The following is a 20,180-nucleotide window of genomic DNA, read 5'->3' as shown; positions in this document are numbered from 1 at the left end:
AAAGTGAAAAGAATGCACACCCATGGGAGAACATTTTTTACAAATCGTATATCTGATAAGGAGCTGGTATTTAGAATATATAAATAACTCCTACAACTCAATAATAAAATGATAAAAAACCCATTTTGAAAATGGGTAAAGAGGCCAGGCACGGTGGCTCACACCTGTAATCCTAGCACTCTGGGAGGCTGAGGCAGGAGGATCCCTTGAGCTCAGGAGTTTGAGGTTGCTGTGAGCTAGGCTGACACCACTGGACTCTAGCCTCAGCAAGACAGCGAGACTCTGTCTCAAAATAAATAAATAAATAATACTTAATAAAAAATAAATAAACATAGAGTAATCATATACTTTTGGGTCTGTACCACTCTTAGGTACAGACCCAAAAGAAATAAAAGCATATGCCTACACTAAACGTATACATGAATGTTTATAGGAGCATTCTTCATAATAGTCAAAAAGTGGAAACAACTTAAATGTCCATCAGTGCTCTGGGAGGCCAAGGTGGAAGGATTGCTCAATGTCAGGAGTTCGAAACCAACCTGAGCAAGAGCGAGACCCCCATTTCTACTAAAAATAGAAAGAAATTAATTGGCCAACTAAAAATATATAGAAAAAATTATCCGGGCATGGTGGCGCATGCCTGCAGTCCCAGCTACTTGGGAGGCTGAGGCAGAAGGATTGCTTGAGCCCAGGAGTTTGAGGTTGCTGTGAGCTAGGCTGATGCCACGACACTCTGGCCCAGGCAACAGAGTGAGACTCTGTCTCAAAAAAAAAAAAAAAAAAAAAAAATGCAGTATGGATACATGCTACAACATGGATAAATCTTGAAAATATAATGCTAAGTAAAGGAAGCCACTCACAAAAGACCACATATTACATGATTTATATAAAATGTTCAGAATGGGCAAATCTATGGAGATAATAGATTAGTGGTTGCCTAGGGCTGTAAGTAAATAGAGAGCAACTGCTAATGCGTGTAGGATTTCTATTGGGAGTGATATAATTGATTGTGGTGATGATTATGAATCTGAATACACTAAACACCAATGAGTTGTACACTTTAAGTGAACTGTATGGTATGTGAATTATATCTCAATAATGCTGTTATAAAAATATGAGTAAGGGACTTCAGATGTTTTGGGATCCCAGGATTAAAAAGGAACATGAACAAATCTATAGTGTATGGCCAACTAGGCCCCCTTCTGGAATTAGGATGGGGTGGCCAGCCAGGTTCCCCATAGAATTCCCAGCGCACAAAGAGCTCTTCTCCAGCCCCCAGGCAGAGTGGGCCCTTTGTCCTTCCAGACTTTGCAGAGAGGGTTGGAAGAGAACCAGGGGCATAAAGAAGTTCTTAGGCCGGGCGCTGTGGCTCACGCCTGTAATCCTAGCTCTTGGGAGGCCGAGGCGGGCGGATTGCTCAAGGTCAGGAGTTCAAAACCAGCCTGAGCAAGAGCGAGACCCCGTCTCTACTATAAATAGAAAGAAATTAATTGGCCAACTGATATATATATAAAAAATTAGCCGGGCATGGTGGCGCATGCCTGTAGTCCCAGCTACCCGGGAGGCTGAGGCAGAAGGATCACTTGAGCCCAGGAGTTTGAGGTTGCTGTGAGCTAGGCTGACGCCACGGCACTCACTCTAGCCTGGGCAACAAAGCGAGACTCTGTCTCAAAAAAAAAAAAAAGAAGTTCTTTCTAGCAGGAGACAAAAAAAACACGATGTGCTCATGTGTGCCTGGGCACACCCAGGTGAGCACTACAGGTGCCCAATCTCACTCTTTGAGCACCTGCTTCCCAGGTATGCTGCAGTTCAAAGGAAATGCCTCAGTTCCCAAGCTCAGATATTCGGGCTGTTCCATGTGGGTTACTCCAGCAAGGCAGCCTTGTAGGGAAAGCATCTCTGGGGACATATCCACCCCAGGGGGAGTCCAAAGATCAGTTCTGCTTATGTGAAAGGAGGAAACTGTTCCTGCCTGGGATGCTAAACCAGACAGGGCAGATAAAGAAAGACAAGGACAAAAGAAGGCTTAGAGCTCAACCAGAAGAGCAGATGGAGGGCAAGAGCCTGGCCTTACTGGCGCAGGGGCAAGTGAGGCAAACACTTTTGTTGCTGCAGTCACCTTTGGGCACAAACAGTGTCTCAAACTTCTCAAAAGGATTAGGGAATGTTCCAGAAAAGCAGACAGCTTGCTAGCTAGGCCTTTTCTTTCTACCTTCCTAATCTCAAGAATCCCTTAACCCTAACCCAGGCTAGAGGCCAAGAGAACCACAGGGTTTGACGCAAGCACATGGCCCCGCCTGACCTTCTGGAGTCTTCTACCTAGCACTAGATCCAGGACAGAAAAGAACAGAACCTAGAAGAGGCTGACTTTCACCTGTCCATGGGTGAGACCTTTGCTCTTAGGCCCTCCAGCTGCCCTCCTTCCTACCCTGACTCTCCCTTCCTGGAACATTCTCATCATCACCAAAAATATTCTTTTTCCCAACATGTTATCTTGGTCAGCAGGGCCATTGCTAGGGGAGGATGGAGCCTCCAGGCAAACCACATTATACAGCTTTCCTTGTATTTCACAATTATTGGATTTTTTCCTGATTAGAAAAATAATGTATGTCCATTATAAAACATTTGGAAAACCACTCCAATATAGCCATGTTACCATTTCCATATATCTCCTTTTAACCCTTTTCTTGTAAACACCTACAACTTTTTAACATAACTAAGAATATATGGTACCTATTGTCTTATAAACCTTTTCTTTTTTACTTTATGTTTGATAAATGTTTTCTAATATCATTTACTATTCTTCTTCAACATAATTTGTGATGGCTGCCTAGTATTTCCTTATCTGGATGGTCCTGTAATAGATGCAATTATTTCTCTGATGTTAGACCTCAGGTCCTTTAAATGATTTATTACAAATAATATTTCAATGAACATTCTTGAGGATAAACATATGTACACATAGCTATTATTTCTTTAAGGTAAATTCCCAGAAGTAGAATCATCAGGCAAAACTTTTAAGGCTTTGTGACACTGTGCCAAAGTGCCTTCCAGAAAATTTAGACCAGCTGATACTCCCGCCAGCATTGTAGGGTCTGCTTCACTGAAGCCTCACCAGCATTGTGTGTTATGCCCACTTTTAATATTTGCCACCAACAGCCTTGTTTCAAAATCTGATTTTTTTGGCCAGGTGTGGTGGGCTCTTGCCTATAATCCTAGAACTCTGGGAGGCTGAGGTGGAAGGATCACTTAAGGCCAGGAGTTCCAGACCAGCCTGAGCAAGAGTGAGACCCGTCTCTATAAAAAATAGAAAAATTAGCTGGGCATCATGGTGCATGCCTATAGTTCCAGCTATATGGGAGGCATGGGGACCGCTTGAGGCTGCAGTGAGCTGTGATGACATCACCGCACTCTAGCTTGGGTGACAGAGTGACACCCTGTCTCAAAAAAAAAAAATTATGTTTTTATATATATGGATGAAATGAATCAAAGACTGATATCTGCTTCAAAATAATCTGGATGGTGGGTGAAGGCAGAAATCAAACTGCCTCCAGTTTTCATTTCAATGTAATGATATCTCAGTAAGTTGATAACTGTTGAAGTTGCAGGATGGGTATATGTATGGTTCATTACAGTTCATTATACTCGTCTCTCTAATACCATGTATACTTAAATTTTTCCACAATTAAAAAAAGAAATTTTTAAAAACTTAACATTTATTTGATTACTAATGACTTTGAACATTTCTCTACGATTTTAAACATCAGTCATGCATGTTCCACATTTGTCCTTTCTTTCTATGGGGATGTTAAACTTTCTTTTTTATTTATTTATTTATTTTTTTATCTCAAATTCTGTGGGTACAAATATTGTTAGGGTTACATATCTTGCCCCTGCCCCCGCTCCCCACCCCACTCTGCCAGAGCTTCAACCGTGTCCAGTCTTCAAGCAGTGAGCCCTGCACCCAATGTTAAACTTTCTATATAGAATTTGTGAAGGCTCTTTATATATTAAAGACATTCACATTTTATAAATATACTGTAAGTATGTTTTCCTAGTTTTTCCTTCAACTTTTCTTTTGACCAACAGAAGTTTTAAAATAGGTAGTCAAAGTGTGTTTCAGTTTGCAGGGACTGCTTAGCATTTGTGTTCAATGAAATCTCTTGGAAAAGAACATAAAGGATGACCTTAAGCAGTGAAACCCAAAGCATAAACATCCTGACCATAGTCAATGTGTAGTCACAAAAGAATAACAAGCACAGGAGAAGAAAGGGTTTCCCTGTGGACACTAATTATTTTTAAATGGTAATACTAATACTAATTTGTGTTTTATCCTTTAGGCTGCTTCCTTTTCTTCCTCCCAGAACAGTCACACCTGCAGGGGAGACTTCCCTCATTTGCTGTGTCCGGGAGGAGCTAGGTTGATCAGATTTTGCTTATTATTAAGTAATAATATATATAATAATAGCAACTCTTTAACACCTACCCTATATATGATATTTAAAACCCTCAAAGCAACCATATGAGGTAGGTGTCACTTATTTATACTCACTTAATGGGTACAAAACTTAAGGATTAGAAAAGTCAAGGGACTCTCCCAAGTTAGTAATGGTCAAATTTGGGATCCAAACCAGGTCAAGCCTGTGCCCATAGCCACCAGACTACACTGCCTCTCACAAGCCTCACATGGCCCTGGCCAAAGCACACATCAGTTTAGGCCCCGAGGCAATCACCCTCATGTCTCAGCCTCTTTCTTGTTCCTTATCGAGCACCCAGTATGCTTCCCCCACAGAGATTCCTTACATCCATTCCGATGCTCCTTCTAGACCCATCTGTCCCTGCCCTCACCCATCCGTGGCTTCCTTGGCTGACCGCCCCACGGTCCAGGGCCATACCGAATGGATGTGCATCTGCCGTTGGACTCTCCCCGTGTCATCTTCACATCTGGGTCTCCTCCCCCACTGGCCTGGACGTCCCTCCTCGCTCACCCTCTCTCCTGTCTTCTGCCTCCGCCCAGTCTCAGCTGCACATAATGGCCACTCAGATGCTGCAGTGCTGAGCCCTGGTGCCGGCCTCAAGGGCCTGGTGGAGGGGCACCCACCAGCTCTGCTGCCAAGTAGGAAGCCGGTGCTGTGTCCCATGGCAGGTGCTGGGAAAACACTCGGCAGAGGCTGGTTCCTGACTCCCAGCTGCACTCCAGGTGGAGAGCACACCCCTCTCCCAGCTCTTGGGTGCTTGCCATAGTCACCCTGCCGCTTCTTGGGCAGGGTTGCCTCTCCTGAGGACTGAGGCTTGAGTGGGCAAAACCCGCCCTGCTGGCCTGGACTCTACTTGGCCTCCATGAGGCCTCACTCACAGGGAAAGTCTGTGACTCAGCCCTCGCAGCCCCTCCGCTGCACCATAAACAGGCCCGGCTGTGTGACCTTCCCCGAGGGGAAAACAGCAGCTGCAGGCCCCTCCCCTGGCATTCTGGTCACAGAGAATGCCGGCCACTGCACAAGAGTCCCCAGAGGCCAAGACCCCGTGACAGTGAGGCTGGGCTGTCCCGCTTGGGGAAAGGCTGAGGGACTGTTGGCAGGCAGGGACAGAGGGCCACTGTGAAACACCTCGGCACTGACTTTCCAAATCCACGGCCCCTGTGTCCACCAGCCCCAGGGGCACACCCTGGCCCTCAGGGAGAGGCCCCTGCAGCCTGGGTAGGCTGCAGAGCTAAGCAGTGGGTGGGGGCTGACACTCTGGCCCTCAGGCCCCTTCCAGAGAGGATCCTTGTCCTCAGGTGGCTGGTGTCCACACCCGGAGTTCTGTACAGCCTGTATGGATCAGGATCCAGGTACCAGTCTGGACAAGCGGACTCGGCAAAGCTGAGCTATTTCCTAACCCCAGACAACCAGGCACCTCCCAGCACACGCTGCTGAGAAGGTCCTTGTGGTCACCTTTTTGCTTCACTGCTGAAGGGGTGGGAAAGGGAGCAGTCCCCTCCCCTGCCCACCTCCCCAGCCTTCCCAGCCAGGTCTAGCCCGGCTGATGCCACTGCACTTTTTGTCCACCCCAAATGTGTCACGTGCTGGAGCAAATTCATGAGGCAGAACCCTCTGATGGACAAATTCTTCCCAAGCCAATGGCAATCAGCTGACTGCTTTGGGTTCCCAAGGCCAAGGACAGAAACACAGGGAGGGAGGTGGAGAGGCAGAACCAGCACTGGGCACCAGGACAGTCCTGCTCACCTGGCACCTGGATTGTGCGGGGCTGGCCGGGAAGCATGGTGGGACCCTCTCCTGGCTGTAGACACGGGGTCCCCTGAGCAGAAATGCCAGACCCTTGCCCCTCTCTGGGGGCACTCGCTCCCCTGCCCTTCTTTCAGGTATTTGAAGAGGGATGTCTATTCTGTTTGCTTCACCCTCAGATCCCATCTCCCACGGGACCATTTTTTCCTCGGGTTTAAAGTCAGATTTCCTATGAATCCGATGGGCAAAGCCCACAGAGAAATCTTTCATGAAATGCAGCCTGGCAACTTGTGTCACCCCTTTGCTGTGAGGGTTTCAGCTCAGAGCTCTCTGACCCGCCCACACTGACAGGGGTCAGGGTAGTGAAGTGGAAAAGATACATTCGCAATTTTGGCTGCATCTGCTCCCATCTCCAAGCAACCCCGGCCCCGGATCGTGGGGTGGCGACCCAAAGACGCCGCCCCAGTCGCCGGCCGGTGTTTGTGCTCCAGCTGATGAAGCGAGTTAAAGGGTTGTACAAACGCAAGGCATTGGGCAAACAGATCAGAGTGTGCCGTCCAGATGTCCAGGCTGCGGCTCCACACCGTGGGGAGGGCTCTGTACCCATGGCGTGACCTGGCACCCGCCCTCCAAGGATGCCACACACTGGCCCAGGTCACCTGGCATGGGATCCAGCCTGGCCCCTCTGAGCCTCCACTCTAGGGGAAGAAACCCCCTGAGAGCGCAGACCTCCCAGGCTCTCGGGGGAGGGCTATCGGCCATGTCATCCCAGACGGTGAGGAAAAGGCATTTTGCCAGCCTGGGGCCGCCTTTCCACCAATGGAGCAACAGCTCACAGCCCCTGCTCATCTTTATTTAGACCATAGCCCCTGCAACACAAAACCCTTTGGGACTGAGAAAGTCCCCGAGTTAAGGCTTCCATGGCAACGCATTCCCCCAGATTCCTCCCTAGGTTATCAGGGAGCAATTATCTATAGCCCCAAAGCGGTTGGGTTGTACATTAGATTTATGAAGCTCCTAAAGGCAATCCTGAAGACTCCTTTGTCCCCAAAATTAGAACATGGGTGGGAGACACAAACAGAAAGTGCCATTGTGCTGATAGCTAGGCGTCTCTGGAAGCTGATCCTGACAGTTCTGCTTTTTAAAGGCCTGGGCGGTGTCAGAGTGAGATTCAGCGCTGCTCAGCAGAAGCTTTGGTCAGCCCAAGAACATTGCCCAACCGCTCTGGCTCTGTCCTCGCTGACCTGCGTCTCATTTCTCTTTCAGAGTCCATTCTCAAAAGAAGTAGGTGCTAGAGCCTTCATCAGAGACCTCATGGGATAGGGGGATATCCAAGGAGACCTCTGCAGGCTGGGGGTGTGGAAGGGGAAAGAGATGACTTGGAAAGTACATAAGGAGCTGGCCTGTGCAACTAGAGGGGGCGGGGGTTGGGGGTGGGTGTCAGCCCCTGCCCTCAGACAGGGGGAACAGTGACTTTGCAGCTTCTTAGAGCCTCTAGACCAAAGGCTAGCAATTTTTTTATGTGAGAGGCCAGATAGCAGATATTTTAGGCTTTGCAAGCCACATGGTCCCTGTCACAACTACTTAAGTCTGCTGTTACAGCACAAAAGCAGCCCTAGGCAATACGTAAGCAAACAGGCATGGCAATGCTCTGATAAAAAACCTTCCTTTACAAAAACCAGGAATACTGCCAGGGGCGGTAGCTCACACCTGTAATCCTAGCACTTTGGGAGGCCCAGGAGGAAGGATAACTTGAGCTCATGAGTTGGGAGGGAGGATACCTTGAGCTCAGGAGTTCAAGACCAGCCTGAACAAGAGCAAGATCCCATCTCTACTAAAAATAGAAAAATCAGCCGGTGTGGTGGTGTGGTAGTGCACGTCTGTCCTCCCAGCTACTTGGGAGGCGGAGGCGGGAGGATCACTTCAGCCCAGGAGTGTAAGACAAGCCTGGGCAACATAGTGACATTCCATCTCAAAATATTCTTGAAAAATTAAATTAAAAAAAAAAAAAACACAAAAAAACAGGCATGGTCTGGATTTGGCCCAGGCGTGGTGGTTTGCTGACCCCCTGCTCTAGATCCAAGAATGGGGACAAGGCAATGAGCCCCCAGACTCCCCTAGACACATCCCTGGTAACCAAACACTTTGAAATGGTAATCAGGTGATTCTCTTGCCTGGTCAACCTGGGGCCTGTGTGGCCTTTTGCCTCTCAGAGGGAGAGCAAGGCACTAGTAGAAATGCTCCTACCAGGTGGTTTTTAGCCGTCACACACACCTGTTGGGAGCTGATGAAAGCAATGGACCCTCTCAACCCCCTGAAAGACACAGCTGAGCAGCATGTACACACGTACTCGTTTGCATACCATTCCAGGGGGTGTGCAGCCCTCCTGGAACCTACTCCTGTACCATGGAGAGAACTAACAACCCTAGGGTAAGATCCCTTGCTCACTCAGAAAGAGAACTTTGTATTTGAAAGAGCTCTTCCAAATCACTTTAAAAAAAAAAAAAAAAGATAAAGAACCCTGTAGAAAAATAGACAAATGACACAAAGAAGCAATTCACAGGAGAAACACAAATGACCAATAAAGCAGTGAAAGCATGCTCTGCCTCACTAATAATTAAAGACATCTGAAAAATCATGGTATATCATTTTTTACCAGATCAGACTGGCTAATGTTTAAAAGGTGAACGATACGGTGTTAGAGGGGGTAGGGAGAAAAAGGCACTCCCTTACCTGCTGGTAGGCTTGTATCAGCAGGTAACCTTTCTAGACCATTTAACAGTACATTTTAAATTTGAAAACATGCTCATTCTGTAGCCCAGCAATTCCACTTCCAGGAATTTATTTTACAGAAATACACGTACAGGGATGTTCACTTCAGCAGCATTCATAAATTGTAAAAATTGGAAACCAACCCAAATGTCCATTAGTAGGAAAATGGTTGAATAAATCATGGCACATCTATTTTAAGGAATAATATGGAACTGTTTAACATGAGGTAGATCTCTAGAGTTTAAAATAATAAGGCAGATCTCTAAGTACTAACAGGAAAAGATGTAAAAGATATATTAAGTAAAATTGGCAAGTTCTAACAGTTCTTTAGAAAAAAAAGAAAAGAAAAACATTGTTATATGAAGACTAAGAAAATATACTAAAGAAATATATTCTGAAATCTGAAGGTAGACTTAACAGAATTTTAGTCTACAATTTATATTTCTCAAAATGTTGAATTTTTAAAACAAAAACATTTTTTGGTTGGGCGTAGTGGCTCATGCCTGTAATCCTAGCACTCTGGGAGGCTGAGGCAGGCAGACTGCTTGAGGTCAGGAGTTCGAAACCAGCCTGAGCAAGAGCAAGACCCCATGTCTACTATAAATAAAAAAAAAAATTAATTGGCCAACTAATATATATATAAAAATTAGCCGGGCATGGTGGTGCATGCCTATAGTCCCAGCTACTCAGGAGGCTGAGGCAGGAGGATTGCTTGAGCCCAGGAGTTTGAGGTTGCTGTGAGCTAGGCTGACGCCATGGCACTCACTCTAGCCTGGGCAACAAAGTGAGACTCTGTCTCAAAAAAAAAAAAAAAACCCAAACAAACAAAAAAGAAATAAGCTGGACAACTAAAAGTATATATATAAAAAATTAGCCGGGCATGGTGGCATGTGCCTGTAGTCCTGGCTACTCGGGAGGGTGAGGCAGGAGGATCGCTTGAGCTCAGGAGTTTGATGTTGCTGTGAGCTAGGCTGACACCACAGCACTCTAGGCCGGGCAACAGAGTGAGACTCTGTCTCAAAAAACAAAAATAAAACGAAAACATTTTTATTTTTATAATCATAAAAAATAAGAAAAGGAACATTCCGAATCTCTTATTCTGAGCACTACCCAATTAATAAAAAAAAAAAGAAAAAAAAGAAAGGAAAGAGAAGACAAAGTCTTACAGGCCCATTAGATTCTCCTAAAAGTTTCTTGGGCAACAACTGCACAGTTAATATTAAAGTTTTTCTTAAAGGGGATTCACAGTACGGTGGTTTTTACCCATTTATCTTGTACTTTATTACAACAAAGCATCTTTCTGCATCTCAGAGCGTAAACTCCTCAAGTTCAAGGACTGTCTCATTCTTTCATCCCTGAAAGTCAAACCTGCCACGATAGAGGCATAGCGTGACTAAAATAACGGGGGTGACACCGGCTTTTATTTCTCATCATGATGAAAGCGTTGGTGGTTTTCACGCTGTAAAGAACAAACAGAACCAGGACTCCCTGTTTCCCAATTTATACAACTTAATAGAATTTGTGTGCTTTTGACAGTTTGAACATGTTTTTCACAGTTTCGAAATTTGTTTTCCTCTTCGAATTTGAGAGAGGGAGAATGTATCCAATTTTCCTTTAAATCTACCTGGTTAAAAAAAATCAAAATCAAAACGCCCGGAAGAGTACAAAGGAAATCTCCTCGGCACCGACACAAGCAAAGCAACTGAGGTTCCCAGACCTGTGTGTGTCATCCATGCCCTGTGGGACACCCACCCCATGCGCATACCAGACATGCCACCCTGTGCCATGCTCTCCTCACCTAACGCAGATGTCACTGAACGTGCCACTTCCATAGATCTAGATCCAGACAGTCAATCCTTTCCGCCAGGACGAAGCTAACAAGGTAAGTGCAGGAAAGGTGACAGAAAAGACACAAGGCCTGGCTCTGGCTCACTGCCTACAGGCGGGGTTGTGGGGATTCCAGCACCTCCTCAAGCTCCTTAGAAGAGGACTCGAAGTCCCCAGAGCTCCCTCAAAGCTGAACAACTCCCTGCAACAGTGCAACTCCTGACTCCTTAGTGGAAAGAGAAATGAGAAACCAGACTGCACTGCAAGTAGTTAGGGTAGGTATTATGTCTTTAAAACTTTTTTCCTTTTTCACAGGTAAACTGAGGCAGGCAAGATTTCCCTGCTGGATAGAAGTCTCTCTGAAGAGCCTACTACTCTACTATTGTCCCAGTGGCCAACTCTGAATGGCACCTTTGCCCGACCTCCCTTCTTCCCTCAGGGGAAGACTTTTGGGTTCCTTTAACTTTCTTTCTTTCAACCTGTACCTTCCTTCAGCCTCCTCCACCTCAACAAGAAGCCCATTCTGTGATGTCCTGGTGCTCCAGATACGGGGGGCTCAGTATGCGAGGAAACATCTCCCTCCCCAGAAGGGCTGTCTGTACTCCAGCATTTAGGAAACCAAGAAGAGAGGCGGTTTTCCATTCAGTTGTAGACAAAGGTAACGGTCTGGGCTGGGGCAATTCCAAGGGAGCTTTGTTTTTAGACTGTGCTGTTAACCAAATCTCCCGGAGACCCTGGTGACAGCTGCCATGAAAAACAAAAAAAGGAAGTGGGCGACAGCTTTCTGTCTCTGTGCTGCTGTCTTCCCTGGGCACGTGGCTACTGAGCTGCTTCCTCAGCGCCAAAGCCCAGATCAGAAGGCAAGAACTGGGTCACTCTGAGAGCCATGCCCTGCTGCCTACAGGACCTGCCAGCTTGGGAGGCGACCACTGGCTCTATGCCAGGCTGCTTCACCGGCAGCCCCTCTGCCACCTGGGACGTCCAGGCACATGCCGGCAAATGGAAGGCAAGGAAATGGAAACCAATGGAAACTGCCCCAAATTCACAAGCAGATGACTGAATTAGAGATCTTCTTTAAAAAAACTGATACTTACTGTTAATGAGGTAAAGGTCATGCACATCCCACCAAAGCCATTCAGAGACAGGGCGATGAAGATGAGAACTGAGAGAGCTGTAGGGAAACAGAAAGCTGGTAAGTGGGAACCACAGCTGGGCTTCAGGGAGGCCAGGGCCGGGCCCAGTGCCTCCATAGTGCAGGCTCCCAGCAAGTCAGGCTGAATGAATGACAAGCCATCGAGGGTGGCTAATGCTTGGCACCTGGGGAGCTTGCCTATTTAACAGAGCTTAGGCCTTGCAAAAGGTGCACACCCACCCTCCTTTCTCCATTAACATTAGCAGCAAGCAAGAGGCCTAAAGAAATTGCTTCACTGAAACCAAAAATACAGGTTCCTAAAAATCAGTAGATGAACCTGCCTAAGATTTTGGGGAAACTCAAGTCTTATTTTGGTGTTTGTTCTAAAAGTCCATGAAGCAACAGCTCCACATTGGGTGGACCAGGTGGCTTCTAATCCATCCTCACAGTACTGGCCTGGGCTGCCTTGATAGGACTCCGCTCACAACTTCTGCAACACATCGAGGACCACGCCCAGGCTCCTGCAGCTGGCCTGGTTCTTTTTAATTTTTTTTAACAGACAGGGTCTCACTATGTTGCCCAGGTTAGTCTTGAACTCTTGGGCTCAAGTAACCCCCTACCTTGGGCCTCCCAAAATGCTGGGATCACAGCCATGAGCCACCACACCTGAACTCGTCTCTCAGGTTGGCATCAATGAGGCCATCAGGGACTGACTTGGCGATGAAAGTTTGGCGATGAAAGTTTCACACACTCTGGGAGCTTCTCTCAGCCTTCTGTCTGGGGCAGTTGCTCTCTGACCCAGCCATCCATTTCAAATAAGAAATGAGTGAAGGCCTACCAGGTGTCCCCTCTAACTTGAACAGCGAGCACCAGGCCTCGTATAGCATCCAAGAGCAGATGGGCCTGGGAGCACCTCTGGGCAATCTCCCCCCAGCCCCTGATAAAAGGGCGGAGGAAAAGTGTAACTCACAGTTTGGGTTACTTGCTCCATATGCAATTAGCAAGCAGGAAACAGCAAAGCAGGCACTAAAAACCAAGCAGAAATAGCGCATTACTTGTTACTCCTACATCACTCATTGTTATTGTTAATATTGTTATCATTTTCAGAACATTTACATGCATTATTTCATTTAATTAACAAGTCTAAGGAGAATAATTGGCCCCAAATTACTGATGAGAAAAATAAATCTCATAAAAAAAAATAAAAATAAAGCTAGTTTCTCCAAGATCTTTTACCTAGTAAGTGGTTAAGCTGGAATTCAAGCTCCAAAGCCAGATCTTATAAACACCACACTGCACTGCCCTCTCCTACCCCCAGACCAGAGATAGCCAAGGCTCTGAAGCGAGAAAGGGGACCACTGCTTCCTCAGGTTCCTATGCCCTTACCCAGGGATGGACAGAACCCCACTGGGCACGGGGGCAATGAGTGGCTGTTCCCAAATCCCCTCCACTTGGCTCTGTCCTGGGAACCAGCTCTGCAGAGTGAACTGGAGCTGATCCTTCGCCCACTCCCTTCACAGGCACAGGTCTCACTCACTGCAAACCACTGCCCTGCCAGGTGACCACTCCCATTGGGAACTGGGCTGGGGAGGACCCTGGCCTGAGAAACCCAGCTGCTTGGGGAACTGACCCTCACTTTGGCAGACTAGAGGTTTTGGTTTTTGTTCTTTATTTGTAAGAGACAGGGTCTTGCTCTGTCACTCAGGCTGGAGTGCAATGGCACAATCATAGCTTACTACAGCCTCAAACTCCTGGACTCAAGCCATCCTCCAGCCTCAGCCTCCCGAGTAGCTGGGACTATAGGCACGTGCCACCACACCCAGCTAATTTTTCTTATGCTTTGTAGAGACGAGGTCTCGCTCTTGCTCAGGCTGGTCTTGAACTCCTGAGTTCAAGTGATCCTTCCACATTGGCCTCCCAAAGTGCTGGGATTATAAGTGTGAGCTACCTCAACCAGCCAAGATGAGACCAGGGACACATACCCTGGCACCCTAGGGAGGTGCACAAGATAATTTATGAGGGTGCCAATATCCTAACACTTCTTTGTTGTAATTTTTAATCTTATCCATTATCATTTATATTGTTGCATTTGTATCAAAAAGCACATAAAACATTAAAAATGGCATATACATATATCATTTACAATTCCATGTGCTTATATTGGAGGTACATATTGAAAATCTTTTTTTCTAGTGAAGATGTAAGGTCAAACAGATTTTGGAAACCAGTGTTTTTTTTTTTTGAGACAGAGTCTCACTCTGTTGCCCAGGCTAGAGTGTCATGGCGCCAGCCTAGCTCACAGCAACCTCAAACTCCTGAGCTCAAGTGATCCTACTGTCTCAGCCTCCTGAGTAGCTGGGATTACAGGCATGTGCCACCATGCTTGGCTAATATATATATATATATATATATATATATATATATATATATATACACACACACATCTTGTTGTGTCCATCTAGTTGTCCATCTAATTTCTTTCTAATTTTTTTTTTTTAGTAGAGACTGGGTCTCACTCTTGCTCAGGTTGATCTCGAACTCCTGAGCTCGAGCGATCCTCCCGCCTCAGCCTCCCAGAGTGCTGGGATTACAGGCGTGAGCCACCTCGCCAGGCCAAAACCGGTGTTCTTAATAACAAGCAACTCCAGATCCTCCCAGGTAAACTTAGGGTCAGACCTGTGCTTTTCCCATGCAGTACGGGCACATTGCACAGATCACAGTAACTACAGATTCGGTGGCAGATGGGGTAGGAACCCCACTCTGGACAGGCATCTAGGAAGCTGATAGCAGGTACCAGGATTCTAGACAGCAGGGAACTCGTCCCGGGGCCCACCTGCCCACCCCCTGATGGAACCGCACTGACCTGCCCAGCAGCCTAAGCTTCCTCGGGCCGTACTTGTCCATGACGATGCCCAGGGGCAGGGTGATGGCGCTGAGCAGAAAGGAGCCCACAGTGAAGGCCAAATTTAGCATCTCATCCTGGGCCTGGCAGCTGAGCCAGCCATTCATCCAGCTCACCTCCTCGTGCTCTGGCTCTGCCGTGTCCCACATTGTGCCATTGGTGACATTCTCTGTGTAGAAAGGGAGGGAAACCTGACCTCAGGGTCATGGCAGAGATTCCCAAAAATCAGAGGAGCAGGTGCACATTCAGAGCCACCCCATTGGGAATGCCAGGGCTGTCTCTGGACCCCTTGAGTGTTGTGCCACCCCACAGCAGCCTGGGACATCCATTTGGCTCAAGCCCCCTGGAGCAAAAATGCAGAGGTTCTTTTTTTTTTTTTTTGAGACAGAGTCTCACTTTGTTGCCCAGGCTAGAGTGAGTGCCATGGCGTCAGCCTAGCTCACAGCAACCTCAATCTCCTGGGCTCAAGTGATCCTACTGCCTCAGCCTCCCGAGTAGCTGGGACTACAGGCATGCACCACCATGCCCGGCTAATTTTTTGTATACATATTTTTAGTTGGTCAATTAATTTCTTTCTATTTTTAGTAGAGACGAGGTCTCGCTCAGGCTGGTTTTGAACTCCTGACCTCGAGCAATCCTCCCGCCTCGGCCTCCCAGAATGGTAGGATTACAGGTGTGAGCCACCGTGCCCGGCCCCCCTGATATTTTCATAGCATCACCTTCCACATATACTATGTCTTAGAACCTCTTTGGAAAGGTTTTTTTATCAACCAAAGTTATTCGCTTTCACACATGGAGGTGCACCCTTCTTATTCTTCTCACTGGGCTCATCGCGTTACCATCCCCCGTGACCACACTCAGACCCCACTGGGCGCTGAGCCTCCCAGCTTGGTGTGTTGGCCACACCTGAGCTGTAATCCCAACCCTGAAGGGCTCCCTCCAAAGTCCACCCAGCACTGAAACAACACAAACAGAGAGGGAAAAGTGCTGCGGCAGCTGAGGGCGGGAGCGGGGAGGGAGGGCTGGCAAGGCGGCTGGCTGAGAACTCTTCTTGCGGGGACTGCTAGTTAAGAGATGCTGACTAATCCTGCAGAGACAGCAGCAGACTTTGATTAGATGCGAGGTCACACTGGGAGAGTCAAGAAATACTTTCCTCCAAGATAACTGCCTGCCTCCCAATTGCAGCCCTCTGGCGCCAGGGCTGTAAAGCTGAGGTCTGCAAAGGCTTGCTCAGGCCTCTCAGGGCTGTCCCAAGGCCACTGAAAATGATGCTTGTGGGGTGAATCATGCCATATGCTGACCTCTGACCAGTGAACCCTGCTGGGAGCACAGTGGCTGAGAGTGTGGGACTGGGATCTGGCGGCTGGGTTCCAATTTTGGTTCCTCCACTTCTAACTCATATAACCTCTCTCTATCTTAGTTTCCTTATCTGTAAAATGGGAAACTGTAATAATAACATCCATCTCCTAGAATTTGGGGGAAGGTAAATGAGAAAATCTAGATAACATTCTAGAGGTCATAGAAACCACTCAATAAATAATAGCTAAAAGTTATTATTATTATTATTATTACAGTTGTTGGAGGTTTAAGATAGAAGTAATGGTACAACCAGCTGGCAGCAGAGCCGGGCACAGGAACTGGGAGCCCAATCTTCCATGTGTGTGCCAGCGTGAAGACACATCTCGTCTCCCATCGGGCTGTGAGACCTGAAGGGCAGGGACTGTGCTCTAGTCCCTTCTGTGTCCCCAGCATCTCACCCAGGTTCTGGCCCACAGTAGCTCTTTACTGAATGAATAAAAAAAATGGAAGCTGATGACAATGGCCGAAAGGATCAAGAGGGAGGAATGACAGTAGGACATACAGAACTGAGTTGAATACAGAGGGGATTTAAGGAGATTATAGACACAAGGTCAACCACCTGAAGCCACAGAAACAAACCTAACCAGCCAGATTCCTGCCTCCATCACTTTCTCTGTTTTCCAAGAGGCCCTGCCACACTGACAGCCAAAACACATGGCCTGTGCCCTTAGCATCCAGCTCAGAATTGTCCCACATACGACCCCAGCCCACAGGCCTGAGCTGCTTATCCACTGTGGGGTGGCTTCTGGAAAAGGCAGGGTGGCTTCCTGGGTTGGTGCTGGTTTCAGATGTCAGCTCTGCCAGTAACAGTAGGAACTGGATCTGAAGTGAGGGGAACAGGGTCTCCACACAGCAATGGCCATTTCTAGGTCAACACGCAGATATGAGCAAACCAGCCCAGATGCGACAGAGTGGACAGGTGGAGGGGGCACTCCAGGGCCCAGGATGGCTGGCTCATGTGACCTGATCATGGCCATGCTGGTCTGGAGCCAGTTGCTACACTAGGGGATGCAGGATAAGTCAGGGCTTGGGATGCTGCAGGCACTGCTGCAAGCAGGGAGCTGTAGGGGGGCGAGGAGCAGAGTGAGTGAGGTGGCACTGCCTTCGCATAGAGACACCAGCTACACCCCGCCCCCCAGTCACCGCAGAGAGGAACCACAGCTGCATCTCTAAATCCATGACTCTTCTCATCGAGAGACGGAAGATAAAATCCCAAGGCTTTGTACCCAAGGCAGTCTCTCTAATTTTTTAGAAGTGGGGACAGGAGTGGAAACATCTTACATGTTTAGAGATCTGATCATCCCTATAACTAGATGGGGGGCGGGGCGGGGAGGGGACTCTCAAAGAGAGATGTCAGGGTAGAGGCAAGGGTATCTGTCCTTCCCATCTTTTACCTGGAACCACTACATATAGGAGCAGTAACTTTGTACTTTAGGCCACCATCCTTCTTTCCTTTTTTTTTTTTTTTTTAAGGCAAGCACAGTGAAATTTATTAAGGGGGAGCAAGATAGAATTATAGAGCAAGATCAAGATACGGGTTTACAGAGCAAGATATATACGCCAGAGATGACAACTGGACCCCTTGTCATAGCATAAGAGACCTTGGTTGTGGTTTGGGTCTTGTTCTCTAGTGTCCAGATAGGAACCTCCTCATGGTTCAGATGTCATCATGGAACCACTTTGATGGACAGCTGGGAGTTACATGACCTGAGTCTTATTGCGCATGTGGATCTCCCATTATCCTCTCTGTGGGGATTGTGGGGGTGAACCGCAATGTAGATTTAAGCTAATGACAACCTAATTAGCCTTAGGTTGTCCTAAGTCACCTTCACAGACTCTATTGTACCCATGCCTCTTGGCTCGTGGGCTAGAGTCCTCAGCTGGCATGCTAAGTCCTTCTTTCCTTAAACAAATCCCTGCCAATGGGGCCACCTGGCCCTCTGCCCTCCTTCCTCCAGGCAGTGATGTACAGCAACAGATGAGCCTGAGGGTTGATGGGGATCGAGTGGCTTCTCTTGTCTGCTTAGGGAGTAATTTGAGAATCTCCCTCGCTCCTGCAGGGAACAAAACCTTTGGTGAGCCCAGAAGCTCTGTTGGCAGTAAACAGCCCACGCTGATCGCAGACCCAGCAGATGCCCAAGCACAGTCACACCTAGGCTGCTCGTCTCCCTCTGCTCCCACCTGGGCCACCATGGGCCAGGTAAGAGACAAAAACAGATAAGCAGCCAGGAAGTACTGTTCTGCTCCCGGCCCAGAACTCAGCCCTCACCCAGCCCAGCCGGCTCTGCTCCCACCTGCACCTGCTTATTAAACAGATGCCTCCTCAGTGGGCGGCCGGAGTGGCCCAGCCCAGCCAGGGAAGGTGAACCAGGAAGACAGGCAAGGAGCTGGTGTGGCCAGACTGTGCCGGGAACAGGAACAAGGCTGCTTCGGAGGAGACCCAGGGCCAGGGAAGAGAGAACAATGCCCTGCACTGTTCGGCCCCACTTACAGAAGACTTGTAAACAAAAAAAAAAAAAAAAAAAATCTTTACGGAGAAAGCAGGGGAGAGAAAAGAGGGTGCTGTGACTCCACTCGGGCTCCCCCAAGCCTCCCCAGGTCAAAGAGGGGCCTCCCCCACCCCAGGGAAATGAAAGGAACGGGGAGCCTCCAGCACAGCTGGCTGGATGATGCCTGTGGGGGCCGGGTGGCAAGTAGCTTGAGGTCCCCTGTGAATTCCTGAGCAGCCCCATCTCTGACAGCCTGCTCTCTCAGTCCCCCCACTTGAGGGTACAGGCCCCTGGACAGCCCTGCTGATGGGCCCTGCCCCAGGATCTCCTGTCTCTCTCAAATCCTTAGTCTATCCGGCAACAGGAAGCAGCATCTCAGTCCAGCAGGGGAGATGTAGGTGAGAGGTCGGCTCAGACACAGAGCAAACAAGAGACAGGACACAGTCAGAGGCTGTCCTGGGCTGACCAGGCCTAGCCCCCTAGCTGTGGTCGCAGCAGCAGCAGCAGCAGCTGTGGCTGCCGTTTGCAGAGAGCCTGTGTGTGCTGGCCACTGTGCTCAGTGCTTTCTGTTTCCTGTGGCATTTAGCACCCTCTTACCTCTACCCCATGTTCCCCACAAGGATACGGGGAGTGTCAGAGCAGGTAAGTCATTTGCCAAAGGTCTCATAGACAATCCATGGGGAAGCTGGACTTGAATCCTGACTGTCAGACCCTGGAGCTGCTGTTCTTAAGCTTCAGGGTGTGCTGACACTGACCTACGTGGTTAGATGCATGTCACGTCTCAGAGGGAAAAGGCTGTCACACAGTGTTAGGGGCAACACCAAGTGGCCCTTATTATCGGCATGGGAATGCAACTGCCCCAAGACCCTCCCACAAGGCCCCTGAAAGCCAACCCAAGCTGGACAGGACCTTCATGAGACACCAAGAAACTGGGGGGGGGGTTGTGCAACGGATGTGTGTGAGGGAAATTAGGTCACGAAATGAGAAGGAGGAAGGCTGGGTTGGTGGGGACAGCCAAGGGCGCTAGCTCTTCTCTGAGACACATCCTGAGGCTGTCTACACCAGCCTTTAGACTCTCTTACTCTTTGCTACATTTTTTTTTTAATTCCAAATAAACTGAGGGGAAAAATTCAACACAGCCATATTCACAGCAATAATATGGAAAGGTTGGATGTTAAAAGATGTCAACCGCTGGCCTGTGGCTATGGCACAGACCAAAAGAAGGGCGGTCGCTGCAGCAGCAGGGAACTCTCCTGTCCACATAGGCAGCCCTGCCAGCCTGGTAGGGACCAGGCCTGGCCCTGCTTGCTCAGGGGATGGCAGCTCCTCTGCCCTCTCAGGGACCCTGGGGGCCAGCTCCCTGCTTTGTGCCAGGTGAGAGGTACACTCCTGCCACCACAGGTGGAGTGACCACAGTGGTCAAGAGCACAGAACCGGGGTCTGCCTTCATGTTCATGGCTACACTGTGGCCTCCT

The 20,180-nt window shown here is 48.4% G+C and overlaps 2 protein-coding genes and 1 long non-coding RNA gene across 7 annotated transcripts in view; 2 read left to right on the top strand and 1 right to left on the bottom strand.

Moving 5' to 3' along the window:
- Positions 1-20,180, top strand: part of SERPINF1 (serpin family F member 1) — a 351,983-nt gene that overhangs the window by 195,315 nt on the left and 136,488 nt on the right. The window lies entirely within an intron of this gene.
- SLC43A2 (solute carrier family 43 member 2) overlaps positions 1-20,180 on the bottom strand; it is a 42,645-nt gene that overhangs the window by 17,752 nt on the left and 4,713 nt on the right. For all 3 annotated transcript variants that reach the window (XM_075994262.1, XM_012740787.3, XM_075994261.1), the window contains exons 3-5: positions 14,819-15,026; positions 12,926-12,981; positions 11,918-11,994 (exon numbers count right to left, since the gene is read on the bottom strand). In XM_075994262.1, coding sequence (XP_075850377.1) covers positions 11,918-11,994; positions 12,926-12,981; positions 14,819-15,026 — 341 coding nt within the window. The remainder of the gene's footprint in view (positions 1-11,917; positions 11,995-12,925; positions 12,982-14,818; positions 15,027-20,180) is intronic.
- Positions 11,011-16,663, top strand: LOC142861926 (uncharacterized). Its single transcript, XR_012913041.1, has 3 exons — positions 11,011-11,098; positions 11,319-11,481; positions 16,432-16,663. It is a non-coding gene; the product is annotated as an uncharacterized LOC142861926 (long non-coding RNA).

This window comes from Microcebus murinus, chromosome 18 (genome assembly GCF_040939455.1).
Source record: "Microcebus murinus isolate Inina chromosome 18, M.murinus_Inina_mat1.0, whole genome shotgun sequence".
Lineage (NCBI taxonomy): Eukaryota > Metazoa > Chordata > Mammalia > Primates > Cheirogaleidae > Microcebus > Microcebus murinus.
Note: the sequence above shows the minus strand (reverse complement) of the source record. Positions and strands in the feature narration are given on the sequence as shown.